The sequence below is a fragment of the Lontra canadensis genome, unplaced genomic scaffold (genome assembly GCF_010015895.1).
Source record: "Lontra canadensis isolate GAN:19392208 unplaced genomic scaffold, GSC_riverotter_1.0 scaffold20, whole genome shotgun sequence".
Lineage (NCBI taxonomy): Eukaryota > Metazoa > Chordata > Mammalia > Carnivora > Mustelidae > Lontra > Lontra canadensis.
The window spans coordinates 11,987,921-12,006,881 of NW_022631014.1; the positions used below are offsets into that span (position 1 = coordinate 11,987,921).

Below are 18,961 nucleotides of genomic sequence, written 5' to 3' on the forward strand. Positions count from 1 at the left end.
AAGGCACAGAGGAAGGAAGCTATGAAAGTAGGACTCATCACTGTGAGCAGGCAGATTTGGGTAAAGCCAAAGATAAGTGAAATGTTATAGGTCAAAATGATTCTAAGAACTCAGTGCAAGTAGGTTGAAATTTACTACAAGATAACATTTTTCATCTCTCCACTGCTTGACAGGTGTCATCAAACTGTTCTCCAATTCTTGTGGCAAGGAGTAGAATCTGGACTCTGGCACCAGAAGGTCTATCTCCCTCCAATCCTTCTATCTTTTTGCACATGCCTCTTTTCTTTGAATGCTTCATATCCTTGGAGGAAAGAAAACATATGTAAGGGCACTTGGGTGGCTCAGTTGTTAAGTGTCTGCCTTTGGTTCAGGTCGTGATCCCAGGGTCCTGGGATTGAGCCCGGCATTGGGCTCCCTGCTCAGTGGGCAGCTTGCTTCTCCCTCTCCCACTCCCCCTGTTTGTGTTTGCTCTCTCTCTGTGTCTCTCTCTGTCAAATAAATAAATAAAATCTTAAAAAAAAATAAATAGGAAGGAAGGAAGGAAGGAAGGAAGGAAGGAAGGAAGGAAGGAAGGAAGGAAAAGAAAACATCTATAGCTGGGCAGAAACCCCTCCATTATGTTTTTGTATTACCAAAGTTAAATATGCTTATAGAGGTAGATCATTGTCATGTAAATCTTTGGGTTTTTTTCCTAAATATGAACAGTCCCTAGATGTATTTTTCTCAAGTAGCTTTATTCCCAATTCCTTGTTGATTTCCCTTCTTTCCTCCTTATTTAGAATGTTGATCCATCTTTTCCTTTCTTTCCACTTCCTCCCTGTTTTCCTTCATTTGCTCCCCATCCATATGGATCAATCTCGAATATGAATATTCTAACAAGTTGAATAGGTCAAGCTTCTTCTCTGAAGCTCTCTTTGCTGAAAAACAAACCCATCAAAATAGAACATGTTTGTTGACTCTTGTAGAGACTGGATTCTTTCAAAGGATATTGTGGGGTACCCTCAACATTTCCTCTTGCTGTGTCTACTCCAGTCTACTGGGATGACTGGCATTCATAATGTGTGGGCCTGAGATGGTTGAAAGGAAATGTTTTGCGTGCAAATGGAATTTACAAGGTGTGTGGCACCCTGGATCAGTTCCCTTCCTTCAACTAAAGTGTCTTTACTTAGCTCAAATTAATGCTTTAGTCACAGACTTAAACAGAAAACAACAGAGTTTCCCCTGAGGACTTCTTAGTTCACTTGTCTATCTTCTTGACAAAGTCCTTCAGTTCTTTCATTTCCAAAATTAAAAAAAAAAAGAAAAACTATTTTAAAAATTTAAAACCTGGTTTCCTTGAGAAAAGATTAAATGAGTCTGAAGAAGCTGAGGACATTAGTTGTTGGGCTGTGTGTTCCTATAAGTTTATGAAAGAACCATCTAGATAATAGGTCAGTCAGATCATTGTTAAGTGAATTCTTCCTGATACTTTCAAATTTAGAGATTGATTTAAATAAATGATTTGACCTCAGTAGACACTCTCATTTGAAAAGGCCATGACTTCACAGAGACTTTTAATTCTTTACCATCACCAAATCATACTAATTTGCAGAACAGTAGAGAATGTTAAACAACAAGGAAAGCAAAAACCTGGAAATTCAAATGCAAAATGGAAAGTCTAACAGAAGAAAAGTAGTAACGGTACAGAAGTTCAACTCGTAAATATTTCATTTGCCCTTTCTGTTCCCAGGTACTTCAGTGAATGTAAGTTTGGCAGCAGTGAACAATACATAAAATTAAATATCTTCATATACCTAACATAAGAAAGTAGGGATAAACTATCCAGAGCACCCAGTGGCTTAGTAGCAAACTCTGTTTCTCCTAGGTTCTGTCACATACTTGCCCAATCTATGTTTCAACACTATCATATATGCTCACTTAAAACCTAGTACATAAAAGGGGTTCAGTATAGTTGTATTGGATGTTGCTAATAAGTGAATTAAGAATATATATCTATCCCTGGAATTTCATAATAGAGCACTTTGGTCTCTCATTTCCCGAGTTCCTCCCTTCTGCTGATCTTTTTTCTACCCTATCCTAGAATGTGTTATTAGCATTCACTGCACCAACTCCAAAACTCAATTTTGAAAATAACTCAGTTTCAAACTGGCCATTCTCTAACCAGCACCTCCTTCCTTCTACAAACACTTTAACAACCCTTATTGCAATCATTCTTTGACACCATTAAGCCCGCCTACCTGCTTATTGCCTGCCACTTTATCAGTATCCATTTTCTCCTTCATTTGCTCACATCCATGCCTAGTTTAGATATTAGACAAGTACATAGCAATCACTTCCTTTTGTGTGTTCTTACCTTCCCTGCTCACTTCTCCTCCTGGTGAAACTTTGATCCTGCTTGCATCCAATTCTCAGTCTGCTCCATTCCTTTGAACAGCTGAATGTGGCAAGAGTAAATCCTGCCACCAATGCTGCTGAGTTTCACAGTAATTTTATGAGCACACAACTTACATGGGCCCTCAGCACTGCTCAGAAATCTTACTGCATATCCCTGGTCCATTCACTCCCACTCTCCAAGATAACCATGTCATAACCTTCTCCCAAACCTACCACCTCTCACTTGCACCTCACATCTTGCCTCAAGAAATAGCAACAATGACAAAAGAACTTAGGTATCTTACAAATCTTCTAAGCTTGTTCTGAACCCACTCAATCTAGCCTGTGTAAATGGGTAAGTTGGCCCTGCTCTCCCCAAAGGTCAGCCTTTCCTTTTCTCCGTTGGTCCTTTTTTCTTTACTGTTAACTCCTTTATAGAACATTACGTATGTACAGAAGAATACACAATTCATAAGTTTGCAGCTCAATAAGCTTTAGAAAGTGTGAAGTGGTGGATACTTGTGTATCTACCACCTAGATCTTGATATAAAGATATAAAAGAGGCTTACAGAAGCCTCTTTTGTGTCCCTACCCTTTTATTATCTCCACAAAAATACCCACAACCCTGACCGCTATCAACACAGATTTGTTTTGATTGTTTTTGAAGAATTATAAATTGTAAATAGAATCATACAGTTTAAAGCATTTTTATGTTGGCCTTTTTTTTTTTTTTAAAGATTTTATTTATTTATTTGACAGACGGAGATCACAGGTAGGCAGAGAGGCAGGCAGAGAGAGGAAGGGAAGCAGGCTCCCTGCTGAGCAGAGAGCCTTATGCAGGGCTCAATCCCAGGACCCTGGGATCATGACCTGAGCCGAAGGCAGAGGCTTTAACCCACTGAGCCACCCAGGTGCCCCTTATGTTGGCCTTTTAAAAAAATCAACATTGTATCTGAGAGATTTCATCTGTATTTGTACAGCAAGGGTTCTTTTTTTCATTGTTTATATCATATAACATAAATATATTACAAATTATTAATTCTACTGCTGAGGGACGTTTAGGTTATTTCTAGCTTGGAGCCATTATAAATAATGCCACTCTAAATATCTGACACATATCTCTTGGTGTACATTTGAAAGAATTTCTATTGTGCACATACCTAGGAGTGGTATTGCTTGTTCATGGATTCCGTAAATATTCTACCAGACAATTTTACAGAGTGGATGTACCGATTTATACTCCTGCTAACAGTGTATGACTGTTCCCACTATCCACATTCTCTCCAACACTTAGTGTTGTCAGCCTTTTTCATTTTTGCCCTGCTGGTTGGAGTATAGTGTTATATCGTAATATTTTTAACTTGCATTTTCTTGATGACTAGTGAGTGAGGTTATGGATTCATATGCATACTGACCATTTGGAATTTAAATATTCTCCTTTCCTAAATTGTCTGAGTGATTATATATACATGATTTTTGTTGTTTTGTTTTTTAATTGAAATTTTTATTGAGATTTTGTAGATTCATATGCAGTTCTAAGAAATCATATATAGAGAGATCCCTTGTACAATTGCCTCAATTTCCCCCAATCGTAATATTTTACAAAACTACAGGGTATTATACTGAGAAGGATATTGACATTGATACAGTCTACAAATTTCATTTAGATGTCCCCAGTTTTACTTACACTGATTTGTGTGTATTTGCTATACAGTTTTTACCTATATAACCTTTTTAGCTACCACCACAGTTAAGATATTAAACAGTTTCAGTATCGTAAGACTCTTCTGTTGCACTTTTATACCTCTACATGCCTCCCTATTGGTCCCCGTACCCTATGTCTAATCTTTGGCAACTATTAATTTGTTCTCCATTTCTAAAATTTTATCATATAAAAATGTTATATACATGGAATCACACTATATGATCTTTTAGAATTCTTGTTTCTTGCTCACCATAATTCCCTGGAGAGTCATGTGAGTTATTGTGTGTATTAATTGTTCATCCAAACTCATTTTTAAAAATTTGGTGTTCAGTCTTCTTACTGGTTGTGGATCTTTCTTTTTTTTTTTTTTTTAATAATATGCATTCTATGTATAAGCTCTGTCAGATATACATACTGTAAATATCTTTTCTTTGTTTTCTGGTAATTAGCAGTTCTTAGTTTTAATGAAGCCCAACTACCAATATTTTCTTTAATTATTAGTTCTTTTTTAGTCATGTTTAAGAAATTTTTGTTTTTCTCAATTTCATGAAGGCTTTCTCTTATTTTCTTTAGAAAACTATATTAAAATACCTTTCATGCTTAACCTATAATCTATCTCAAATTAATATTATATATAGTATGTGGTAAGGATCAGGGGTCATTTTTCCTGTAGAGAGATATGCAGTCAATTCAGTATCATTTATTAAAAAGATCATTCTTGCCTACATTGAATTATGGTGACAGCCTTTCTTTCCTTGCAACAATACCATAATATCTTAATTGCCAGACTTTTTAGTAAATCTTGATATCTAGTAGGATGCATCCTTCAACTTTTTTTTCCCCCAAAATTTTCTTGGATATTCTGTGTCTTTTGCCTCTCCATATAAGTTTTAAAGTGAGTTTGTTGACTTCTACCAGGAAATGTGCTTGGATTTCAACTGGAATTACGTTAAATTTATCGATTGTTTTCAGAAGAATTAACATTTTAACAGTATTGAGTCTTCTAATCCATGCATATGATATATCTCCTCATTTATTTAGGTCTTATTTAATTCCTGTCATCTGTTTTCTAATTTTCAGTATAGAAGTTTTCATGTCTTTTCTCAAACTTATTTCTAGGTATTTGATTTTCTTGATGCTATCATATCAATATAGTAACATTTTAAATTTAATTTTTAATTATCTGCTGCTGATATATAGAAATAGTTTTTTTGTTAACTTATATCCAGCAGCCTTGCTAAACTCCCTTATTAATTCTAATAATTGTTTTTTAAATCCATCAGTCATTCAATCAACAAATAAAGTGAATATTTTTTTTTTAATTGAGAGAGTGGAAGGAATTCATGATGCCTATATAGAATTGTTTGAAGTTCAAATTTTAGACACGGTTTCTCAACCAGCTACATTTCCATAGTATTGTATTTATTTTTATTACTACCACAGTGATCTGTGCACAAGCTTGAACCTGTCAGACTTTGGATTTTTCCAATATATTCATGAACATCTCTATCTCCACAAAATTGAAGGCCTCCTTAACCCAACCTGTGATTATATGGGAATGACTACTTCTCCCTGTTGCTCATGGGGTGAGATTTCATAAATTTCCAAGCTGAGAACAACTTTCAAGACTCTTCCTTGTTACTCTCCTTGCTATGTGTTGCCAAAAAATGGCACCACCCCAGAATATGACGTTGACAATGTGTATTTTTGGTTTAATAATTTAATGCACACCTCTCTGGGGATTATGTTTAGTACTATCCTAGGGAATTGGGTGAATAGTATTGATTACATACTCCTAAGAATTCTGGGCTTCCATTTTTGTGAAGCCATCCATCGGCCATCTTTCCTCCATGAGTGTTTTCATTCCTAGTAAGTGAAGTATATGCTGCTTTCTGTGTTCACTACCACCCACTCTTCAGGGATAATTATTTCATTTTCCACAGCTATCTACTTTGTTATTTCTGTTAGTACCTACTTTATAAATTAATACTAGCACAAAACATCATGAAAGCATTCATTGCTATTATTCTGGATGAGGATCCGCTTCCTTCTCCAACATTTTATTGGCAGAAGTAGAATATATAGGAAGAATGTGCCGTGAGGGCCCCTATCAGGGCCTAGTGGACACTCTTTCCTTTTAAGGAGAATCTCTCCGGCTTTCCTCCTCTGTGCATGGTCTGTCATTCGTTGAGTGGCATGGAGACTTAGAGACCTTAGAATTTCATTCCAGGCAGCTATTACTGCTTAGTCAAAGCAAGCATGGGAAATGACACCAGCTTGCCATCCTGGGTCCAGGTATTGCTCCCCAGCTCTGAGATGACAATTTTTCCAACCAAACACCACAAAGTACCTCTACCTGAGGTAACACCATGTCTCTCCCTCAGCCACTCACCCAACCCAAGCTGTTCCCTCTACCCTTAAGCTTCCTTTTTAGAAGAATCTTTACAGTGGATGACCTTGAAAGTAATGCACACTGCATTCTGTTGGTTTCATCTTCCATGATCCTGGTTTCTTCTGTTCAACTTCCTTTCTGAGGTACCTTTTTGCAACTCTCCTGTATCCTTATTGACTTTCTCAAAAGTCTTAGTAGATTTGTAACAAGCGAGAATATATTTTTGCCAGCTATGCCGACTTTTCAGGTTTGCTAGTACCTGGACAAGTCCTCTTTTTGGAATTTCTTAAGCAGCTTGAAGAATTTTATAGCAAGGACTAGAAGCACCAATTTAAAATCTAAGCAGTTTAGTGACAACTCCAAATGAGCCAATTTGATAAATTATTTGAAGAAATTTCAAAAATTCAAGTGGAGGAAATTCCTTGCTCTACAAATTATTAAATGAAAACTTCTTCACAGGAAATATATAAAACATATTTGTTTTGCTTTGGTGGGGGAAGAGAAAGTAAATCCAAAACTAAAAATGTGGAGTTTTGTTTCCTCGGAAATAATCAATGATTCCACAGTAACAGAAACAGTTTGTCCTGACTTAAATAGGCAAAAACACAATTCCTCTCCAATTTCACCGTTTTTTGTTTTTTTTTTCTCTCTCTGTGTAACTATCTTGGTGATGCAGCGTCTAGACTTCTTGGAACAAGTGATGGAGTCTGGAATTTATTCTGTGGGTTTGAAAATGGCTATTCAGGTCTCCTTCAAACTTACATGTGAAAGTCCAGTGCTTTTAGAATATGTAAAAATAATCAAGCTGTTTACCAAAACCATAAAATTTCTCCACTCATGCCTAAACCTTGGGTTGCTACCAACAAGGAAATATCATATGGACATACTTCTTTTATCCATTTCATCTCATTGCAATGTGGTTCTCATCAGCCATGGTATAAAATAAATGCAAAATAATTTGTATTCATGAAAGAATGGTGGCAGATATCTTCTAGCCTTTGAGACATACCAATAAAAGAAATTAGCTTAAAGGATATACATCTATTCTTGGTATGGTTTTAATAAGTAATCTATAGCAATTTACCAAGACAAAAGGAAAGATTTCTTATATTGCAAGGCATTCTCTTAGTCTTTTGTCATTTGCTAGGTGGATAAAATAAAAGGAGTCTCTGAGGCATCCAGATCTAAACAGTGTTTGTGCAGCCTGGATTATTAAGTCTGACTGTAGTTTATCTGTGCTCTTAAGGAAATCAAACTGTGCTTGCCAAGAAAGTTCAGAGTTATTTGTCACCAATTACCTAAAGCTGGGAGTTGATCTTACACATAGCTGGAGCCATTTCCTGTAAGCATTTGCTCCGAATTTTACAAAGCTGTCACTTCTTAAGGCTTCACCCTACAATATATGTGTCTACTCCTTCAGAGTTGTATTGCAAAAGTTTATCCAGAAATAATAGTCTTACGGGGCATAAAGCTCCACAGTATTGACTTGTTTAAAATAAGCCTATTCCTAATTTTCAATGTTCTCAAGTTCTGTCTATTGTCTTTTCTGTAAGGCGGTGGTGGGGGGGACAAAGACTTTTTTTCATTAAAAGATACAGCACACTGAACTCAGCTGATGTCATTTATACTATAAAATCTCTCTTGGTTCTGTTCAGAGGAGTAGCCGAAGAGTAAGTTACTTTGTAAAATAAGTGACGCATTTAGGGTAGTCCTCCTGGAAGAAATTTAGGTATTGTGAGCACAAAGTAAATAGAAAATCCATGGAAATGAAATGACAATAAAAATATTAACCAAAGGCATATCATTCCATGTTTCTTAATTGGATCTCCAATTTTTCCAGCCCATTGACAACAACAACAAACCAACCTGACATCTATATTAGATGGGAACAATCAAAAGGAATGTCCTAAGACCTTATTTACTTAATTTCAAAGATAAAGGAGTAGACTGAAAAGTGTCCTCAGTCATGGGTCAGAAGAACTGAAGTTTATTCCTATTACATGGGATCTTATTTCAGTCTGTAACATGGGTGAGCCATCCTTCCTAGCTCACAGCATTGTTCTAAAGAGGAGTATGGATTTGTGCCATAAGCAGTTCAGTTTGGGCCACGTTGACAGTTTCCCTGAATGTCATGGGACTTGTGAAAATATACTGATTCTGGTCTACTGGACAAAATACAGATGAGATTTTGAATTAACTCGAAGTTATTTGAAGAAGCTTAGCTAAGAATCACATAAAATGCTTTTCATTAACTACACTGCCTGAGAACTCTAGTTTGGCAAGGTTGGTCTAACAGTGAGGTTGGTGAACTAGTGAACTAGAATGAGTGTTGTTCTGCATGACCCAGGCCATGCCCCTACTCATAGCTCACAGAAATGGCTCCTGAGAAATGCAGAAAGCGGAGCTGGGACAGATCAAAGTAGTGTCCTATAGGTAAGTGCCAGTGGTATCATATTCTCATGCAAAGGATACACGCTCACTTATTAGACCCAGTTGCGAAGTTTGGAATTACTAACTTGGGAATAGAAAATACCTGAATCAATGAGGTATTCTTTTACTTGTATATTATAAATCTTGGAAAACCATGATGAGAAGGTAGACCATGATGAGAAGGTAGAACATGAGCCCCAATAGAATCAACTCTGGGCTTACATAAATTCATAGTTGGCAAAAATATATTCTCCCTTGTTACAAATCTACTAAGACTTTTGAGATTCAATTAGAGAAGCATTTTCCAATTTATGTTCCTTAGAGCACTAGTTCTTTCTTTTTAATTAACATATAACATAAAGTCTTACACAACACCCAGTGCTCACCACAGCACAGCACATACCCTTCTCAATGTCCATTACCCAGACACCACATCTTCTCACTCTCCCACCCCTAGCATGTAGTTCTAAGCAAAATTAGTAGATGCTACCAGAAGGAAGGAAGGAAGGAAGGAAGGAAGGGAAGAAGGAAGTAAGTTAGTCTGGTTTAATCATCTTTAAATAAGCTACTGTAAAACTTGATTTCTCAGTTTTTATTGTATGTCAGTTTCACAAAAGAAGATACATTCTGCAGCATTTGCCGTAATGCACTAGAAAACAGCTCCTTCCCCAGCTGAGCTACCATTCAAAAATAATATATTATAAAGAATGCTCAGTTAAAGGATTTTTAATAACCTGTATAACATAAGAGAACCACTTATCTTGAAATGGCCAATGGACTGTTATCCCCAAAATAGAGCGGTTTTGTTAGCAAGGCAGACACCTGCCGTGGAGCTCTAGATATGGAATACTCTTTCCCAAAAGGTGGCTCTGTGTTCTGTACTTATTTGGAAAAACTGATAGCAATCAGATAACTGAGTACCTATGTCTGCTTAAAGACAAAAGGTCAATAATGAGGAGAGTTGGCAGAGTATATGTTTAAAGGGTATACAAACAAACTATGGGGCTGGTAAAATTAATATCTGCAGTGAGCTCAGAATTATTAACAGCTAAGGGCATGCAAGATATGTAACTGGAAATGGAAGGTTTTCTTCTTGTAACTTTCTCTTCAGCCATTGAACAATTATTTATTGAGTATTAGGCATGGCATGGTGTTTTGGAAGATACAGAGACATGAAAAGTTTGGCCTCTGCCTTTAAGGAGATGACAGTCTGGACAATTTCAATAGAAAATTGATGACTGCTGTTAGAGCACAGGGGCTAGGGCATAGAAATCTCTGGTGATTTTTTAGTGTAAACTGATGTAAACATCTCCAGGCCATTCAAATAGTTGCTCTTCTTCCAAGTGACAAGGTTGTTTCTATATAGATAGGAACTGAACTGAGTTGTCATTCGTGGCGCCCACTTATTAGTTCCTATGTGTGGAATATAGACAACAGTTAGTTTTGTTTGATTTAGGGTTGTTTCATTAAGCCTGTCTCTATTTTTAGCAAGTAGATATAGTAAGACAGTTTTTGGTTTAGGATAGAGATACGTTTATTCCAAAGTTGCTTAATTGCTATCATTCTCCATGAATACTGAACACCACCACCAACAACTGAGGAGCTCATCTCCATTCAGATATTCCCCTTGATTGAGAACCATTACGTCGCCTGCACACTGAAAGTACAAAGATACACAAGACATAGTAATTTAGGCTTTGCATATTGATGCATGGCATTTATATTTGAACTCAGAAAATTTAGAAGAATAAAGTAGCAGAGGCTTGCAGTTTTCTGTCAAAATCAGGTCTTCAACCTTCGTGAATGGAGAGAACTTGTCTTCAGTCAATGATGCTGGTTCTGATGTTTTCATGATGTTAGTCAAGTTCAGAAGCTTGGGAATACAGCTGATTCCATAGAAAATTCTATTCTTAAAGAGTAGAATGTTGAATTTGCAGGGGAGATATGCATTAGACATGGGAATATGGAATTTGGGTTATGTGGGTGAGCAAGTAATTTTCCTGGGGCTCCCTTTCTGCAATGGAAAAATGCAGCTTATTTCCAATGCATGGTTTACTGAATACTGCAACTTAGTGAAAAATGGTTTGACTGTTTCATTGTCCAATCAGATGAAGAACATTTGGAGAACTAAAGGAGTTAAAAAGAAAATACTGCCAGTGACATGAATATGGAAGGGGGAAGGGCTCAAAGGAAACTTTGTCATTATTGTTATTATCTGTAATACTATTTCTTTTGCACTTAAAAAAGTGATAGGAAAATGACAAAATGAGAACATGCGCCAATTCTGAATATTGCTATATGCATATCTCTTGCATTATTCCTCTATTTTTCTTTTTTTAAGTTAGGAAAAAAAATGATTACTAACAATCTGATGATTCATTCATTCAACAAATGATTCATTGAGAGCCTACTGTGTGATATGTGCTAGCAATAAAATGAGAATTAAGAAAAAAAAAACACAGATATCATCCCTGTCCTTATGGAATGTATGTTTTAGACGCGAAACTGCCATGTTGGGAACTAAGATAGAATGCTTACAAAGACAAAGTGAGGGAAGGGGGATGATACCTCACTGATACCATGGAGGTGGGCTGCTCTTCATGCTGAATCAGTAAGCAAAGGTCATTCTCTACTGAATAGGAACTGCCTCGTCATTGATCAAAATGAAGTGTGATAGTGCACTGGCTGTGGGCTACACATCTAAAACAGTTTCATATGATATCTACTTTTCTCACCAGTTGCAATCTCAAGTTCACCTGCATTTTTCTTTGATTCTCTCTAGTATATGACTGCTGCCGCTCCTATGCAAGGGACCTACATTCCCCAGTACACGCCTGTGCCTCCAACAGCTGTTTCTATTGAAGTAAGTCTGTCTCTGTCTTATAGAAAGAGGTAGGGATGACAGATCTCAGCCTCATGCACCGTGGTCCCCCATAACCCAGGCAATCCTTATTTGTGGTCTTGGGGTTGCTCTAAAATTTGACATTCCAGGCTCACTGTATGAAAGTACGCCAACATGCCTATGTTGTGCATCGCACATGAAATAAATCAATATGCTATAAAGGTAAGAGGGGAGTATCGTTTTTATAAAGATCAGAGACCAAATCACTACCCCATCAAATGTTAACCACAAATAACTCATAAGTAGGGCAGGAAAAAGAGTTTGCAACTATTTGAATGAGTTTGCTAGTGCCTTGTTACTCAAAGGAGTGTCCCTGGACCAGGGTCATCATCAGCATCAGTGGGAAGCTTGTTAGAAATGCAAGGTCTGAGACACTACCCAGACCTACTGAATCACAATTTGCATTTTAACAAGATCCCTTGGGAATCTATCTTCACATTAGTGCACTGGTTCTCAAACATCTCTGTATATTATTTTCTGCAATTATTTAGAGAGCTTTAAAAAATATTTATGCCTGGGTCCTATCTCCAGATTCTGATTTATTTGTCTGGGGTATTGACTGGACATCAGGATTTTTAAAAGATCTCAGGTGAAAAAAAAAAAAAAACCCTAGGTGATTCTAATATGTATCAAGGATTAATAACCACTGCTTTAGTGAATGAAACTTGGCAAGTTTGTGGCTTCCTATAAATTTAAAAAAAAAAAAAAGTTGCACCCTCTTTGCTGTGGTTACCACAATGATGAAATCATCTTATCTTTAATGGAAGCTTTGTCCCTTTCCTTCTCTCTTTCCATTGGGCTGAATCCATCCCCAGTAAAAATTATTTTACTGGACAGAGCCAGCAAGCTACATAGAAAAGAAAGGAGCATAGAGCTATGTAGATAGTGCTAAAACACTTAGAATTGTGTATTTCTGTGTAGTCCTAGCCATTATGGTCTCTTGCCACACTTCCCCTTCTCCTGATGACATGTGCTGTTAATGATGACAGTGCATTTCTTCCCATCAGCAGGGACCCCTCTGGAGGCCATGCTATTCCTACTCCATGAGTTGGCCAGCAACTTGAGTGCTGTCACCACTCCACAGGGAGGTCTACCATGACTTGCTCAATCTCTACAACTATAGAGATTGGGGAAATCTTCACAGAATAAATTGGATCTTACACAATGTTTGTTTTGGCATATGCCAGATATTGGCCAGTACCAAGGTTTGGGAAACATAGAAGTTTAAGAGAACACCATCATGTAATTTAGGAAACCAAAGAGGTCCAGTTTTAAATCTTTTATGTGCTCTGGACCTGTGGGCCCCAAAGAGTGGGTCAGTACTGATCAAGTTTTAATTGGCTTTTCAGAATTTTAAGACTACCTGATTAAAATACATGTGGGCTTTCTTTGGTTTTGCTTGTTGTTTGATGATGTATTTGACCATCAAAAAGCATCTAGATCATCAGAATCTAGACATTCTAGGCATGTTAAGCATAGATCTCTACAACATATTTGCATTTTTCTTTGTCTACACTGACATATGGATGTGCTTATCTACAGAATTTGAGTGTTCTAATGACTATAAAATAATGGGACACATCTAACAATGTGACTTATTAGAAACAGTCTAAATATAGATTAAAAAGATGTCTATACTTAAAAAGAAATCTTTCAAGTCAGGGCACCTGGCTGGCTCAGTAGGTGGAATATGCAACTCTTGATCTCAGGGTCATGAGTTCCAGTCCCACGTTGGGCATAATAAAACAAAACAAAACAAAAAACCAAGAAAGAAAGAAAAAAAAAAAAAGGAGAAGAAGAAGTCTTTCACTAAGAAAAATGGAGGTACACTTTGATAAATTGCTTTGAGTTATAGAAAAAGCACCAATATATTTTCTATATAAAACACTCATTGAAAACTTACCAATATCCACACAAATAAATGCTGGTGGGACATTCAGAAAAATGCACAATACCAATTGTATATTAGGGGGAAAAAGAGAATTTTTGGATTCTAAGGAATAATTTAAGGAACGTTTAGTTAGGGACAGAGAGTTGACCAAGAAGTTTTGAAAGCTGACATCACTGTAGGTGTCCAAGACTATGAATAAAACCAAGAGAATGTATTTAGAGAGATGCCCTCTCTAAGCCTCCCACCTGCCAAATAAAACCATGTGTGCCTTTCTCAGAAGCAAACATCTCTCCCTAATGATGATCAGCTCCTTGTTGGCATCCTTGTTGGCATCTGTGAAAAACGAGAGGGTGGGGGAAGTAGCAAATCAGGATTAAGGATGTTTGTTTTTTGAAACCTCGAAATTAATTCTAGTTCATGTTGTAGAAAACAAAACAAACCAAATTGCTGAATGGAAAACCTACCTAACAGTATCCTTTTAAAAGAGTTCCAAACTTTTATGTATTCTGTCTTGCCTTGTCTTGCCTTGTCTTGCCTTGTCTTGCCTTGTCTTGCCTTGCCTTGCCTTTCCTTGCCTTGCCTTGCCTTTCCTTGCCTTGCCTCGCCTTTCCTCTCCTCTCCTCTCCTCTCCTCTCCTCTCCTCTCCTCTCCTCTCCTTTCCTTTCCCTTCCTTTCTTTTCCTTTCCTTTTTAGGTCAGAGCCATTGTTTTGCCATGTCAAAGAGACATGACATGGTACACTACCCCAGGGAAATGTTTGAATATACAAGTTTTTATAGGAATCCTGCATGAGCTTTTGATTAATAAATTATTATTTAGTGTGACTATATGCAACCATGGTTTAGGAGTTCTAAGTTTGGTGAAAATGATTTTCTGACCATTCAGCTGTGGTAGAGGTTTCTGTGGGCAAGGCCTCTTGGTGACACACTAAAGGGAATTCCTCAGCCTTTATCCAAATATGCTCTGTGGTTTTCCCTTGGGTACTTCCTGTAGCTTCATTTGACCGAGTGCAACTCTACTCAAGCCAAACAGTAGAGAGGTATTCCCTGTTGTCCATCTGGAAGAAGGCCCTTTGCTAAAGCCAGTAAGGCTTTTGTGTTCTTACTTGCCTCCTTAGGGTGTTGTTGCTGATACCTCTCCCCAGACAGTGGCACCTTCATCCCAGGACACCAGTGGTCAGCAGCAACAGATAGCAGTGGACACATCCAGCGAACATGCACCTGCATATTCTTACCAACAGTCTAAGTAAGTTCGGGCTATGCTGAGCTCTTCTCCTTAAGATCGACCATCTCACCACCATTCTCTCATGTTGTAGCTGTTAGCTTTTGCTGCAGTACAGACCATCCCAAACTTAGTGACAAGCATTTATTTTTGTTGATGATTATGTGGATCAGCAATTTGAGCTGACCTCAGATGGAACTGACCTTCTGGTCTTGACTAGAATTGCTCAAGCATCTGGGGACAACTGATGGTCATTTTCGCAGCTCTCCTTCTGGGTGTCAGTCGTCTGTTGGTTTAATATAATGGAAGCAATTGGATTATGTGTTTCTGATCTCTATCAGCTTATTCACCTGGAAGTCCCAGAATTCAGAGAGCAGCAAGAGAGGAAGTACAAATGAAGAACTTCTCAATCCATTTGGACGCATTTATTACTGCCCCCTAGGCCAAAGAAAATCACATGGCCAAGCCCAGAGTTTATGTAAGAGTTCACATAAACCCTAAATACAGAAAGGGGCATTAAAAAAAAAAAATCTACCATACATATTTTTGGGAAAAATTCTCTAATATTCCCACTTGAAATGGATAGTGAGCCTGCATGCATTCTTAAATGAAGACAGTACCACTCCTTTTGCAGGGCTGCCTTGAACATCCAGTAAAGTAGTTCATGAAAAAGGGTACTGTGAAATCTAAATCAATGTGGAGTCTTGTTTAGGAATTAAATGACAAAGCAACAATCATGTATCATAATTACTCTTGGAAAACTTTAAGTCATTTATAAAGTACAGTTGGCTTTGTGTTGAGCAATTATGTAGACTAAAATTTAGGAGGTTTTGAAATCAAAGTAATTAACAAAAATTCAATCTACATACAGATGTCTTGTGCAAAGTATTCTAATCTGTAGGTAGCAGTCAAAGCCCCAGTGACTAGAGAATTCCCAAGAGATCCTCCCACCTGCATAGTGTTGCTCCCATTTCTTGATCATTCCTATTTAACTTCGATACATATTGAGAGAATTGATTGTTGAAAGATTAATCAGGGTAATGGAGTCTCCTATAAGTAGTTTAGCTTCTAAAGGTAGTCTTCCAAATTAAATGTGCTGACCACGTGACTTAACCTTTGTTACTATTATTATTACTTTCACATAACAACTTTCGGGAAAGATCCATAAGAGTAAAGCATTTTTGGGCATGGTTTTGTTTCTAGTTTGTATTTTCAATTCACCTATAGCCTACGTGAATCCCTTTTGCACATACCGAACAATACGGTAGTCTCTGGTACTGTGTTCTCAGCATACTGGAATTTTTTCAGTCCGTTCAGAGGGTCACGTGTGAGAAGGGAGCAGACACTGGCTGTGGGGAAACATGGTGAGAGACACTGGTGGGAAATGAAAGCTACTATATTGGCCAGAGACACTTGGTGAGTAGGTGACGCCGGCTTTCACGGTTTCAGAACATAATGAGGAAACAAGTGATCCGCACCCTTCTTGCTAACAGTTCAACGATGTCTGGATAAATAAAAGAGATGCTTTCATCCTCCCCAGTCAGCAGGTATCGATACGGCCATACTCTGTGGCCCGCAGAATTCCAGATGCCAGGAAAAGAACAATGAAGGAGGCAGGTGCCTTTCCTACTCTCTTGGAGTTTACTTCCTGCTGGGAGTAGACTCATAGGCAGTGGACCAATCAGCAAACAATAAAAATAAATAAATAAATAATAAATAATAAATAATAAAACCCCACAGAATTGCAAAGCCAAGCCAATATTTAAAAAAGATTCTTGTGGTAGAAAGTGACAGGGTAAATACCTAAGATATAGTATCAGGCAAGGTCTCTCATAGAGGTCTGGATCTAAAAGATAATTACAAGCTAATCTTGGAGATATTTGGAGAAAAAACATTCTAGGCAGAAAAAAACAGGAAGTCCAAAGGTCTAGAATAGGGACCTGTGGCTAGAGTGTGGTGAAGGGGGAGGAGGTGGGAAGGGGTGTAGGAGACAGAGTCAAACAGGCAGTTTTTATAAAGCTTTTGGTCCTTGGATACTTGGCTTTGTCTACAGGAATCATTCTCAATTTTACTTGAAAAGAGTCACAAAAGCTCTGGAAGGCTTTAAGGGAAGGAATGTCAACATTCTGCACTTGGAGTTTCCAGCATCAGGCCAGTTTCTATACTGGGAGACAGGATCCCTGCCCTCCAGAGTTTATAATCTAGTATGGAATTTAGACATATACATAGACATGATGTGTCTACTGCAAGGAAGAAAACGAACAGGGCTCTTTTAAAGAATACTGTTGTAATAGGAGAATGCATTTTATTTTTCTCAACTGGGTCAGTTTTGGTGGAAGTTGTGGAAACTGGAACTGGGTCTCACATATAGTCAAGGAGCGTTCTAAGGGGAGTAACAGGTTGGCCAAAGTCAGAGAAAGCTCAGTTTGATTTTCAGAGAAGGGGATTCAGAATAGTACAACAGTGTAAAAAAATAGATTGGAGCCAGATTCTAATATCAGATGTCATACCGAGGTGTTTGGACAGCATTTCCTTTGTTCTACAAATGCTCTTCCAGCTGAGGTAAACAATGGATTTGGAAGCAATGGAAACAGTCCAGCATCCCAAGGATTCAGACAAGAGGGAACAAAGGTCAGAAGTAAGATGGTGGCAAGTGTGATAGGGTGTGCAGGATGAGGGTACCGGTGGGAGGGATAGACTGAAGGAGGAGGAAAGTGGAAACTGGGCATTACAATTCTGAACAAAATCCTGGAGTTACTGATGCTACTAACCGGGGGCAGATAAAATGAAAACCAAGGAGGCCCTGATCTGTAGAGAAAGATAAGGGATTTAATTATCCTTATAATAAGTCAATTCAAAGAAGCTTTTTTCCTTGAACTATCCAAGGAGTCTGAGTATGACCACAGAAAGCTTTAAGTGCTTAAACATTTTAAAAATAACTCCCTACCATGGTCACATGGTTACGTGCCTTGAACTACAGATTCCTATGGCTGATAATGTGGGCCTTTCCACAGAGGATAGGTATCAGAGAAAGAAACCCTCCACGTGTATCTTCACAGCGGTAAGCATTGTGGTGAAGGGTTTCCTCATTTGGAGGAATTTTCCTTTGCACTTACTTATGCAGGAATGTATGTTACAGGATGCTCGACAGGGCGAGTTTGAGGCGACACGCCAGAGATGAAAGCGTACAGGAACATGGGGCATTTCAAACCTGTGCTCTGTGACTACCCCTTGCATGGCCTCGTGTGCGTATCTTTAAACCTGGAGAAAATTGTTAACAGGTCCTATTTATGTTCTCCAACTTCCTCTCTCTGACATGCTACCTAAGTGCCGGGAGCTTTTTTGATTTGAAACGACAACAATAAAATAGTGAATGAAAACAAAAATAATATTCTAGGTCAAATAAATAGATAGGTAACAACCTATTCTGAAATTTTCTAAAAAGAAGAAATGAATGTGTGTCTATCCAAGGTTTTATCCGTCTCAGCCAGGAGAAGCTGACCTGTGTCATGGTAAAGCATGAAATTCTGTGTAACTATTTAGGAAGACACTGGGAATTGAGCTAAGCCTGTGGGTTATGTAGACACCTGGGCTCTTTTTTTTCTTATATAACCATGCCTGGAAAAAGTTTGTGGGAATGCAAGAGTCGCCACAGAGACATTTTCAGGGAAGCATTCATAAGAAAGCAGGCACAAATAAATTAATAATTTGAGACCAAATGGGCACAAATAAATTAATAAACTGTTTTGAGATCAAGCTACAAGCAGTATCCCTAAAGTTAAAGGCTACGAATATCCGTACATTCTAACTGTAGCTTTCACCTACATTGAAGAGGATCTCTAAAATATTTTAGCCTATCCAAGTGATCTTGAATACTCCAAATTTCACAAATGGCAGCTAATTTCCAGCATCATTGTGCTAATTAACATGCCGCTACTTTCTTTAGGCCACCCATTTCTGACACTCATTATGCTAATTGAGATACGTACAGTTTAAAGTACTTGTGCAAACCTCTGGCCTTTCTCATTAAATGGTAACTGACCTCCTG

At 37.9% G+C, this 18,961-nt stretch overlaps 1 protein-coding gene across 12 annotated transcripts in view; it reads left to right on the forward strand.

The window, feature by feature from the left end:
* RBMS3 (RNA binding motif single stranded interacting protein 3) overlaps positions 1-18,961 on the forward strand; it is a 691,543-nt gene that overhangs the window by 667,559 nt on the left and 5,023 nt on the right. For 7 of the 12 annotated variants that reach the window (XM_032861015.1, XM_032861023.1, XM_032861019.1 and 4 more), the window contains 2 exons: positions 11,683-11,763; positions 14,810-14,941. In XM_032861015.1, the coding sequence (XP_032716906.1) occupies positions 11,683-11,763; positions 14,810-14,941 (213 nt within the window). Of the gene's footprint in view, positions 1-11,682; positions 11,764-14,809; positions 14,942-18,961 lie in introns of those variants that run through there. The other 5 variants (XM_032861016.1, XM_032861014.1, XM_032861020.1 and 2 more) reach the window with 1 other exon arrangement.